Source organism: Lissotriton vulgaris, chromosome 6 (genome assembly GCF_964263255.1).
Source record: "Lissotriton vulgaris chromosome 6, aLisVul1.2, whole genome shotgun sequence".
Classification (NCBI taxonomy): domain Eukaryota; kingdom Metazoa; phylum Chordata; class Amphibia; order Caudata; family Salamandridae; genus Lissotriton; species Lissotriton vulgaris.
The window spans coordinates 734,817,372-734,829,164 of NC_141694.1; the positions used below are offsets into that span (position 1 = coordinate 734,817,372).

Consider the following 11,793-nt stretch of genomic DNA (forward strand, 5'->3'; position numbering starts at 1 on the left):
CAGCTAACCTGGCACTCCCACGTTGAATGAATCGCAAGGGACTGAAGAACCTGGAGTTATAGGGGAGCGCCAGCACGCAGTTAAGCGCCTGACAATTTTCAGTTGTTATCGGAAACCCTGAACCCAAAAAAGGTGATTGCTTACTTGACGGCGGACATGCAAGAAACCTTGGTAATCAGGACACAACCCTTGGCCATGGGTGTTGAAGTCGGCATGGAGGTCTTCATACATCAGAAATTATAGGATCTGTTTCTGCTGACAGTGAAGGTGTAATAATAATTCACATTGGCAAAGCGCAAACGATCACCCGTAAGGGTCTCGAGCTGTAAATGTAAATGTAAATGTGTTTCGATTTATATAGCGCACTTTAACCCAGGGGCCTCAAGGCGCTTGCTTAGGGAACCCGTCCTGGTATTCCCCTGTGAGATACCCCGGCCGGGTATCCACAAGGTGAAAGCCAGGCATCCCGCCGCGAGGGGCCGTAGTGGAGATTAAGCAAGCTATTGCCCAGAGTCGCAGAGTGTGACCCCGTGAGTCGAGTAGGCACCAGAGCGAGAATTGTCGACCCCGTGGAATTTTTGTTTTTGAGCCCGAGACCCGCCGAGGCGGGGAATCGAACCCTGGTCCACGGCTGATCTCAGCTTCTGGGTCTGCCGCCTCTAACCACTGAGCCACGCTTCTCCACTCCACCCCTCCACTGTAGGGGTCGTCAGGAAGATTAAGCAAGCTATTGCCAGAGTCACATGGTGCCAGGCTAATCTGGCGCCGAGGATCGAACCGTGATCCCCAGATTCCAGCGTCAGTCGCCTTAACGCCACACCCCTTTCCAATATAAGGCCTTAGAAGGGTGTCTAAGGGAAAAGGAGTCAACCCCTCCTTTAGTAGGAGGAACAGGAACCTCCTAAGTTGGCGGTAGCTCCGTTTACAATATATTGGAAAGAGCCAAAGAGGCTAATGGGAACGAAGGTAATAATACCAGCACACCAAAGCGCCTGAAGGAACCCTTGCACGGAGAGCTCCAGAGTGAGCTTCAAGGGGAAGTATGTGAAGGATTGCACCCTCAGACAATGCCAGAGAACGAGATAATGGATGAACCCCCTGAGGCATAGGGGAACGGAAGTGCAGCTGGAACCGGCCCTGAAATTGTGTATTCCCGAAAAGGGACCGGAAGCAGAAACCCTGAAGCATAAGGGGTTATAGGCGAAAATGGCGATAAGAAGGTGCAAACGTAAAGGACCGTTATTATGACGTATCCCCGGGGGTCTAGGGGAAGGCTAAACTTGCCCCAAAAACTCCAGATACCTTGCCACAAAGTTAATGGTGAACGACCCCCCATGTGGCATGGATAAATCATCCATTTCCCAGAAAAGGGATTTACATCTCTTGGAGGAGAAGGGGTGAAAAACGTACCCAAAACCGTATCGTGGACCCTGCAACCCGCGGAGTCCCCAGAGAGACCGAACTATCTAGTACGACAGTGCTGGATAAATCCATCGTATTTAAGATCTAGAATCAGGCGGGAGTGGATGTCAATGGTAGGAAGAAGACCGACCTTGGCGGTAGGAGAAATGAAATAGGAAAAAAGAAAAAGGATAAGAAACAAGACAAAACAACAACGCCCAAAGGATATGCGTAAATAATAATGATGGGCGGTCATAGGGCTTACCACACCGTGTTGAGGACTGTATACCTGGGGCCCTGGTGACCGACACTGGGATGGAAAAATCCCGATTGGCACCAAGTGCATTCTGGGGCGAATGCTCCTTTAATGTACGTTTCATCCTCCTTGTAACTCACCCAGCCTTGTAAGGGTGTCCAAATGTAATATTGTAGTGCCAAGCACCAATCACGCCCGTGTAAGGGTGTCAGAATGTAATATTGTAGTGCAAGGCACCAATCACGGAGGAGTAAGAGGGGGAGCCAACCCTTTGCACACCAGAAGTGAAATTAATAATATAACCGGCTCCTCAGCAGAGCTGTAGTCGAAATCATTGCAGCCCACAAGGGCGTAAGAGCCATGTCTAGTTATAAGGAGCGTGTGCGCACTCCGAGGGCCCTCCTGTTGTTACAGCCGGTAAGGCGTAAGTCAAAAAATTGCTCCGTCTGAACTTGAAGCATTAGGAGCCTAGGAGCAATTTGGGAACACGAGCGAAGGGCGTAATCCAAACTGGTATAAGTGGAACCTGATTGGGTTACGCCCCCCGGCTCGTAATCGTCTCTAATCCGCACTCAGCCACTTGGGAAGGCCTGTCGCGGATAAGCGAGAAACTGCGCCATGATAGGAAGTAGTCCCCGATGTACTCATGGAAGTACATTGTGAAGGTACTAGTTTGGGACAATATATAGTACCTACCTGCACTGAATACGTAACCCTTGGCATTAGTAAGATACCTTACCATCACCCGACAGTGGTGTAGTAGTAACGCTGGAACCCCAGAGCGGGGCCAAGCTCTCCCAGCCCCGTCTGGATTTAGCGTCCAGTTGGGCCATCGTATGTAGAGTCAATCTATAACATGAGAGCACGCCATCTCCACACCAACGTGAGCGTCTTAAGGCTGCGTGACTGGAAGTGTTAACCATTTCGTGTTATGACACAAAGACATCGTCTAGGCAGTTGAGGCATGAAGCTTATAATGCAAATTGCACAGGCATTGCAACTAGAAGCGCACATTGGTAAAACCCCACCGGTCAAGGAACATTTCAAGTATCCCGCCCGTGGGCGAAAACAATTCCTGTCGGGAACACTTAGTAAGCGTGAGAAACCAAGGGACAGTAAATAACACAGAAAAGCTGCAAGGTCCCTTCTATTACAGGTGGAAATACATATGAACACATATAACAGAGATCCGTCAGGCCTTTATTGTAAAAGGGGTGTAAAACGGGTATAAAAACTAAGTCTAATAAGGCCACCCGCGTTGAGGATAGACCGCCGTATTTTGATTTCAATTTGATTTTGATTTTGACTTAAGACTGGATGCTCCTCCAAAGACACCTCCAAATCTAATTCACACCCTCGCTATCTTCTGAAGGAAGACCTCCCATTATCGAAAAGTCTATTGTCCTGGACTATGGAAGTTCCTTCCGAGTGTGTTCTGGTAGTTTGAATGTTTACCATTTTTTCCAGTATTATCCTTGTACCGGTGTATGGTACCGTTTTGTAACTTGCACATGTCACTTTTCTCTTGTAACACACTGTTTGCTACCTCTCACATTTTGTTTGCTTTAGATACTTGCACAAGTGCCACCATTGCCTACGTAACGTTTGTTCTTGTGCTGGAGTGTCTGCCATTTATTGCAGTATTATACCTCTACTTGTACTTTGTATGCTTTTGTAGCCTGCACACATATCACTTTTTAGGTTTCGACCTGGCGAGGGGCACACAGTGCCCCTCCCAGATCGAAAACTTTTGTCTACAGTAGGGATGTTCGGACCGCCTCTGTTTCCCATTGGCTAGCTCCATAAATGGAGGCTAGCCATTGGGAGACAGAGGCTGTCAATCACACTTTCTCGGGAAAACGCGATTCGGGGGCGTTTCTCTGGCTTTTTTTAAGTCCCGCCCCTTTGTCCCGGGCCGCGCTGTGATTGGCTGCCGGCCCGGGACACCCCCGTGACGTCATTTCACGGGCTGCGCTGTGATTGGCTGCCGGTCCGGGACACCCCCGTGACGTCAGCCAATCACAGCACGGCCCGGGACCTGACTTGTTTTATTATCTCGCCCCCTCACCAAAGCAGGACCACCTTACACTTATGACACATCTCTAGTGTGTTAGGAACTAGGTTTAGCGCCATGCCTCCAGAGGACTACAAACTGGTAGAACATTAATGCATGGCCAGGGATTGTGAAATCCACTGATGCGAGTACTTTTGAGATGGTCCCTGAGGCTCGTAACAGGCCATCTCCTACGTAAGCCATTGCTTGGCTTACTGTTCTTGACACGTGACCACGCCCCCCTTGTTTCATTTTGGTTCCTGGTTGCTGCGCGTTTGGTGTATTGTCCAGCTCTCCGTCCCGTCTTTAATTATGGGTTTATCCAGCCTTGGCCCCGGACTCCTGCGGACCTCCTTGGCCCCCTTTCAAGAGAGGTACATTCCTGTTGGCGTGCACGTCGCTGTTCCGCTCCGCCCGCTTCTAAGCCGGTCAGTGCACCACACCTTTAATTTTGGCATCTCCCTTTCGCCTTTATTCGAGTTGCTGCTCCGCTCCTGTGAACTTGGAGCCGGCCAGCACGCGACCCCCCCAGCCTCATATTTCTTTGCTCGTGAGCTCTGCCTGCACGCGCATTGCTGCTACGCTCCTAATTCCTGAGCCGGTCAGCACGCCGTGTCATAGGTGTCACTCCTCAGAGTTCCCATCATTTCTTTTTATCGTATGTTTTGCTGCTCCGCTCACGTACTCAAGCTGAGCCGGCCAGCACACTACGTTTTGGAGAATTGTTTCCTGTACACACTCACGTTGTTGCTCCGCTCTGCCCGCTACTTTGAGCCAGTCAGCACATGATTTTTCAAAGGCACTTTTTGTGTAGTTTCCCAGTCATATTATCCCATTCCCTTCGGCCCTATAACTCATCTATAGAACCTTGAACCTTCCCTATCCCTCTCAGTTGTTTTATACACCACCACCCAATATCCTCCTACAAACCTGGCAGAGTGATGGATGAGAGTATCCCCTTAGTGTAGTACATGCAAAACAGAAACATCCTAGATACATCAACTACTGGCTCCTGTTTCTTTCATGATGTTCAGGGATTTTCCTCTCTCCCTTGGCCTTGTTTTTTTAGCCGTCTCTCTCCCGCCCGCCCACTGTCCGTGCCTCCTCCCTCCCGCCCGCCCACTGTCCGTGTTCGATGCCTTCATAAATAAAAGAAATAAATAAAATCCCCCTCCCTCCCGTTGTCCTGCCTTCTCCCTCCCGCCCGCCCACTGTCCGTGCCTCCTCCCTCCCGCCCGCCCACTGTCCCTTTCCGATGCCTTCATAAATAAAATCCCCCTCCCTCCCGTTGTCCTGCCTTCTCCCTCCCGCCCGCTGTCCGTGCCACCCCCCGCCCACCCACTGTCCGTGCCACCTCCCGCCCTCCCACCCACTGTCTGTGATGCTGTGAGGAGAGGGGAAGGTGTGTGGGAGGGGCAGGCGCGAGACGGCGCGTGCCGTGCCTGGAGAGAGGAGCGTGGTGCGCGAGACCGGGGGACATGCACTTCTCCATCCCAGAGACCGAGACCCACAGCGGGGAGGGCGGGTCCTCCTACGTGGTGAGTGATTGGGTCCCTGAGGGCGCCCGTGCCTCTCACCCCTCTGCTTTACTCTGTGCCCTTCTCACCCCACCTATCTCTGGCTGTCCCGCTGTCTGTCTGCGGGTGTTGTCACCCTCTCCTCCTGTGTCCAGCTGGTGGTGCTCCTTTTGATTTTGATTATCCTGCATCTCTCTTGCCCGTCACCCCTCTTCTTACCCCGCCCCCATCATGCCGGTACATGAGCATCCTCCTGTCTGTACCCCCACTCCCCCTCTGCAGGGCCAGTCTCCCCTTCTGCCTACAATAGACTAGAGTCGACTCTGCACTGGCGTGGCTTCCGTTCTGTTGTGCCCGAACACCATGCAGCAGCCGGTGCCCACGTGAGGGCCACAGTGCCCGGGAGGCTCTCAGCACATCCCTTGGCGCCTACCTACCGACTGCCCCCAGTGCCACGTTAAGGAGGCGGAGTCATCCCCCACCTGCCCCCCAAGTCTGCCCCGTTCGTCAGAGCATCAGATGCATTTTTAATATTATTTACATAGCGCTACCCGTACCCCCTTGTGGCCTGAAGCGCTTCCTCACTTCTTAAGTGGCTACTCTGTGTATGTCTAGCGCTTCCTGGCCCTGTCCTGGTCACGGAAGCGCTACCGTTTTCACTGACCCCCTGGGCGCTTTTCGTGGTGCAGGATTCGTAGCCTGTTGCTTGTACATTGGCCTCTGTGGGGTAATTGGGTGCAGCATGGAAGGTTTTGTATGTAGTGCTCGCAGCTACAAGTTTTATCTTTGAAATGCTGCAAAGAGCGAGTCATCTTATAATACAAACTTGGAGCGCAGCATTTTATTAGCCTCAGAAGGATGAAAGGCCCAAGTGGCTCCTCCAGCGTGTAAGCTGCAGGTTGCAGATACATCTCACTTTCAGGCGCATTAACCCACTGAGCTATGCCGACGGGCTTTCCTGCTGTTTCTGTTTAGAGATCGGATGCCTGATGGTGAACTTTAACTGCAAGTCCTGCCTGGCTTCCTCCCGCCACACTGGCCCCGGGGATCTCACGGGCCGTTTACAAAATATGAACCAAACAATGCAATCCACTAAATATACCATAATGCACCTTGACACCACGATCTTCGCCCTGCTCACCTGGCTCCGGCCTCCATCCGGAAGGCCTGTCCTGCAGCGCTCCGTGGGCCCCCTGCCGGGGCTGGCCCCCTCCTTCTGAGCCCCTCCCCCCGTCACTCACCTCTTGGTGGGAGCTGATTTAGAGGCTGTTCCAGTTTATTTACTGCCTTTCACTGAGTGAAATGCAACCTTTGACCCCGCGCACTCGCCAGGATCAGCAGGGGACGACCCTCACCTGGGAGGGAAGGAAGGAACAGGGGGCTATAATTACAAGGAAATGGCGCAGCGGGGTGTTGCGGCCAATTTAGCTGTGCCATGCCGCGTCATTTAAAACAAGCACTGGCGTTGCCAATAGGTTTCGCATTTGGAAATTTGGAGCTATTGGTTTTGTAAATGACATTTTATATTTATATATCGTTATTGGCATTGTCAATAACAATATATAAATATAAAATGTCATTTACAAAACCAATAGCTCCAACTTTCCAAAGGCGAAACCTATTGGCAACGCCAGTGCTTGTTTCTCCTGTAATGTACCGATTGCTACCTCATGTATTTTGGTTGCTCACTATTGTCATTTTTTATCATGTAACTTAACGTTTGCTTTTGTAATTTGTTAATTTGCAATTGTTTCCTCTTGTATCATTACTGGTCCTAAAGTGAAGCGCTCTGACACCTTCGGGTAAAGTCCGCGCTATATAAAATCGCATAAATAAATAAATACATACATAAATAAAATATAAAAGCCGAAATTGCAACTATGCCGAACCCGGGATTGAACCCGGGTCCTCCAGCACTGCAGTCAAACGCTCTCCAAACTGAGCTATTGAAGCGTGCTTGAACTATGACGACTCACGCCTGCACTTGTCTGGCTCCGCCATGAAGCCTCGTGCACCGAGCCTTCCACAGACTCTGCAGCGGGAGAAGGCGCAACACCAGTACGCCGCTTCCCCGGAGCACTCCACCACGCAAGCAGGCCATGGGGGGAGTTAAACCTGGTCGAAGGGGCCGCACTGTCAATGTAGGCAACGCTCTGCGGAGTACACCGCGCGGGGGCCGCTCCGCCCTACACTAAAGCGCCAGAACGGCTCCGCCCCCGTGACGTAGGGGGGGCAAACCGCCATGGGGGAGCGACGGATAATAGCTTGGTTCTGAGAATCATTGTACCCTGTGATGTAGGGGGGGCAGCCACTCACGGGGACCCAATGATTCTCAGAACACCGGCGGCGCTCAAGACGCGGAGTGCAACTGTTTCACCAGGAGTTATGTCGCCCAAACATCCTCCGCGCACAACGCGGAATACCAAAACCTCCGCAACAGCAGCAGCAGTGGCGGAGGCCGCTCTGCCTACGTCTACAGCCCCAGCCTCTGTCCCTTCGGTTACCACAGCTGTGGTGACAACAGAAGATACAACGACGGGGGGAGCTGAGAAAGCGGTAGCAAATGTAGCGGCGGCAGCGCTGGCAGCACCGGCCCAAGGAGAAACGGACGTTCTTCATAAGGCTGCTATCTTGAAGGGGAGCGATAGGAAGGCGACAGGTAAGACGATCCTGCGCCCTCCTCTACTGTTGAACTGCGGGACAATACCCAAAATGGCACAGAAAGGTGCAGACATTACTGATGGTGCTAATTCCGGGGTGGCTTCGGGGGAGGTGCGGGACCCCCCGTTGAATACCAGGACACAAACCATTTCTATAGCATCAAATGGCGAAAGGGAAATACAGGTTGCCTCACACTCCTCATCAGGGCTATGTATGGATAAATCCTCTTCCCCCAAAGAAGATGGGGCAGTAGCACCTACCCAACATACTATATTATTGGATAATACAACTCATGATGATTTTGATCTATCAGCTCTCTCAGACACATCTCCTACCCTCGCTAGGGTAAGGGCTTCCGACCTTCCTCCCACCCTCTGCATGTCAGTATTATGGGCCAACAGTATTATGGGCCACCAGTATTCTTTTGCCCTAACGCTTAATCCCCTCTTAATTGCAGACCCGCGAGTCCCTGTGTATATGCCCATTACGGAATACACACGACTTAAGCTCCAAGATTAATTGGACTCTTCCTCAACCTTATGATAGGAAATTATGGCAGCACCCCCGAAACCCACCTAATAGGACGCCGAGGTAACGTTATGTTTCCCCCTGTTCTCACTATTAGCGTAAATTACCAGCACTTTTGGCTAATTTTTTCTTGTTCACTGTAGGTACCAGCCCTTCGATTCAACTATCCTTATTACTACTAGAAGGCTGGTGTAAAATGCCTACAAGGTGCGCCTTCAATTATCATTCCGGTATCGGCATGGCCATGTGTAGAGGCATGTAAAGAATTCTGGCAATCGTGATGCATGATTTTACCACCCTAGCACCTTAGCCACCGCCGCCACGATCTGGAAAGGTTTATTTTCACTTATTGTTAGACATAGAATCAGCGCCACATAGGGCCTCACCACTATGGCATCCTTGAAAGCGACACATATAGTCACGCTCGCTCTAATAGGCGCAACGACGTTAGCGGTTATATACTCACGGTTTTATTTCCCGATTCGGCTTTGCCTTAAACGACTCTTGCACTTTCCTAGATAAAGCATGTGTTTTGAACACTAAAGGACGTTTTGATCACAATAGCATGACAAAAATGAACAACTCGTGCATTTTCCTGTAAATAGTGCTGTATTTAAACAGAATTTTCTTCTTCCCCTTTTTCTTTTTTCTCATTTCTGTAAATTGTAATTCCTAACAGGTTGTAAAGAAAGCACATACAGGCAATACATTTTTACTGTCCTGATGATGATCCCAGTTCACTAGGAGCCGGGGATCGAAACGCCGTCGACACTCATTCCGATTATGTAACTTGTCCATTGTGTTTATAATGTTACATGAATTGGTTGTCTGAACTTGCAGTGGTATTCTGTTATTGATGCAAGGGACAATTGGCTCCGCAGCTTTTTTTGCCTGATATTCTTTACTTTCTTTTCTCTTGCTCTCTTCCTACTCTTGAATCTTTCTTGAGTGTACTTTTGGATAGGTACAGGCTTGTACCCTATTCACTGCTATATTTAGACCTTCCTGATGGTCTTTTAAAATTTACTTACATTTGAAAATAAAAATTCAGGCCCGGCTGGGTACTGAAAATCTGCCAATATAGTACTGATTTGAGTCTATATTTCTATTTTGTCTTTGTGAAAACTTAATCCTTTGGACCACTGTTCTTCATAATAACAAACCATTTCTATAGCATCAAATGGCGAAAGGGAAATACAGGTTGCCTCACACTCCTCATCAGGGCTATGTATGGATAAATCCTCTTCCCCCAAAGAAGATGGGGCAGTAGCACCTACCCAACATACTATATTATTGGATAATACAACTCATGATGATTTTGATCTATCAGCTCTCTCAGACACATCTCCTACCCTCAGTGAAGGCAGTGAGACCAGGGAGACCTTAGAAAGCCTCGAGGCAACAGAAGGAATGAAGGTGGCAAATGGGGGGCCCCCCTCATTAAATATCTCCACGACACTACCGGATGCTTTAGTCATCCCCTTGACTATCAACCCCAAGGCTATAGCTACATTTTCGAGTTTGGAAGGCCCAACAGACACAGGCAAAGGCATAATAGAAGAAAATAGTGGTCCTATAATGTGCCCAATGGGTAATTCTTGTTCGGAACAGGCCTTGGAATTGGCTGAGGAACACCTCTCCTTTGATTACTGTGATGATGATACAGAGGAGGAATTGGATAAGTCTACGGATAAGCCCCTGAGTAGGCTACCTCCACAGAGATGCAGAGGTAAAGCCAAGACAATCCACAAGAAGAGAGGGAGAGTTTTGTCTAACCTGGCTACAGGAGCAGCCCCCTTGATTACTAAAAAAATGGTCACCGACAAGAGCCCGCTAAGAAAGTGGATTGAGGCCAAGGGGTTAGTCAAGAGCATGGCTTTAAGGCTCTCAGGGGGTAGCCCTACAGATAATGAGACGCTACATGCCCCCGTAATAGGGCCTTCTATGACGCAAACTCCCAGCCATGTCCCTTCTGAGTTAACCGCAGGGGAAAAAGATTTCCTATTAACTGCCACAGCCTCTAATCTACCGATACCTGTGGATATAGATACTGACTTAAATAAACCCTTTGTTGAAAATACAAACACAAATTCAACGGAAGAGATCAGGTTGGGACATACTGGTCACCCCCAACTGGACACTATATTAAAACTTTTGATAAGTCAAAGGGTAGAATCGGAAGCGCACTATCAGCAAATGAAAAGTGACAATGTAAGACTGCAAACCTCCATAACTGATCTAACCTCTATACTAAAGGGCGTTACACAGGAGATAATAGAGCTCCAGCAGCGCACAGTCATGGTAGAAGAAGGAACTCAACGGTTAGATGCCACTGTGGGGCGCCACGATGCAGAATTAACTCAACTCCAGGGGAAAGTCGAGGACCTGGAAAACCGCCAAAGGAGATCCAACCTTAAACTTTACGGAATCCCGGAAGGGCTAGAGGGATCCGATCCAAGGGCTTTTATGGTGAAACTTTTGCCTTGCGCCTTCCCGGATCTCTCAGACTGGGATTGGGACTCCCAAATACAAAGAGCACACCGACTTCCACTTGGCCTAAAACGTCAGAATAGTAAATTCCCACGCCCATTCTTAATACATTTTGGTAACTTTCTGCTCCGACAAGCTGTGTGGCAAAAAGCTAAGCCTAATACCCCAATAACTATTGACAATCTTACCATCTTCACTCGTTCAGATCTTAGTAAAACTACGATGGACAAAAGATGGGAAATGCGAAAATTAATCGACCCAATCAATAAATTGGGAGGCCTAGCATATCTACAAGAACCCGCCCGACTTAAAGTGATTATGAAAGGGCGCACAAACTTCTTTAGTGATGTACGGGAGGCACGGACATTTCTTGCCAGCGTCAACAGGAGTAAAGACTGAAGGAAAGAGAGGGGGTTAATATTTCTCTCTGCATATGCGAAATAGAAACACTAGATAAATAGAAATGGGATTATGAAGGGGCACGGGGCACGGGGAACACGGAGAACAGGGGAACTCATGAACATGATCTCTTTTAACATACTTGTTTTATTTCTAAAGGATGGTGTTGTGCTTAAAGTTTTTTCTGGACATGTTTCGACTTTTACATAGATCATTGTTAGCAAAAGGTACAATCTGATATTTAGAAGGTTAGACATGTAGATCACTGCATGGGAAAGTAGTTCTGAATGAGCAAATGTTCCAAATTGAGTATAGAGAGATATATTTAGTTTGAAAATGTAACACAATCGTCTGTGGACTATTGCATTTGTGTGAGAAGAAGAGGAATGGTCCTGTTCACAGGAGAACATTAAAAGCTGATTGGACAATAGGAGGAGAAGATGCAACATGAATTGCAACATTATTTTCAACTATTTATAATAGTGCGT

The 11,793-nt window shown here is 49.0% G+C and overlaps 1 protein-coding gene across 1 annotated transcript; it reads left to right on the top strand.

The window, feature by feature from the left end:
• Positions 1-9,646: 9,646 nt before the first annotated feature.
• Positions 9,647-11,305, top strand: LOC147707928 (uncharacterized). The gene has a single exon (XM_086925689.1). It carries the CDS (start codon positions 9,647-9,649, stop codon positions 11,303-11,305), a length of 1,659 nt encoding a protein of 552 aa, XP_086781815.1.
• Positions 11,306-11,793: the final 488 nt, after the last annotated feature.

Coding starts and splice junctions, on each gene's coding strand:
- LOC147707928 (XM_086925689.1), top strand. CDS start 9,647: ATGGATAAATCCTCTTCCCCCAAAGAAGATGGGGCAGTAGCACCTACC.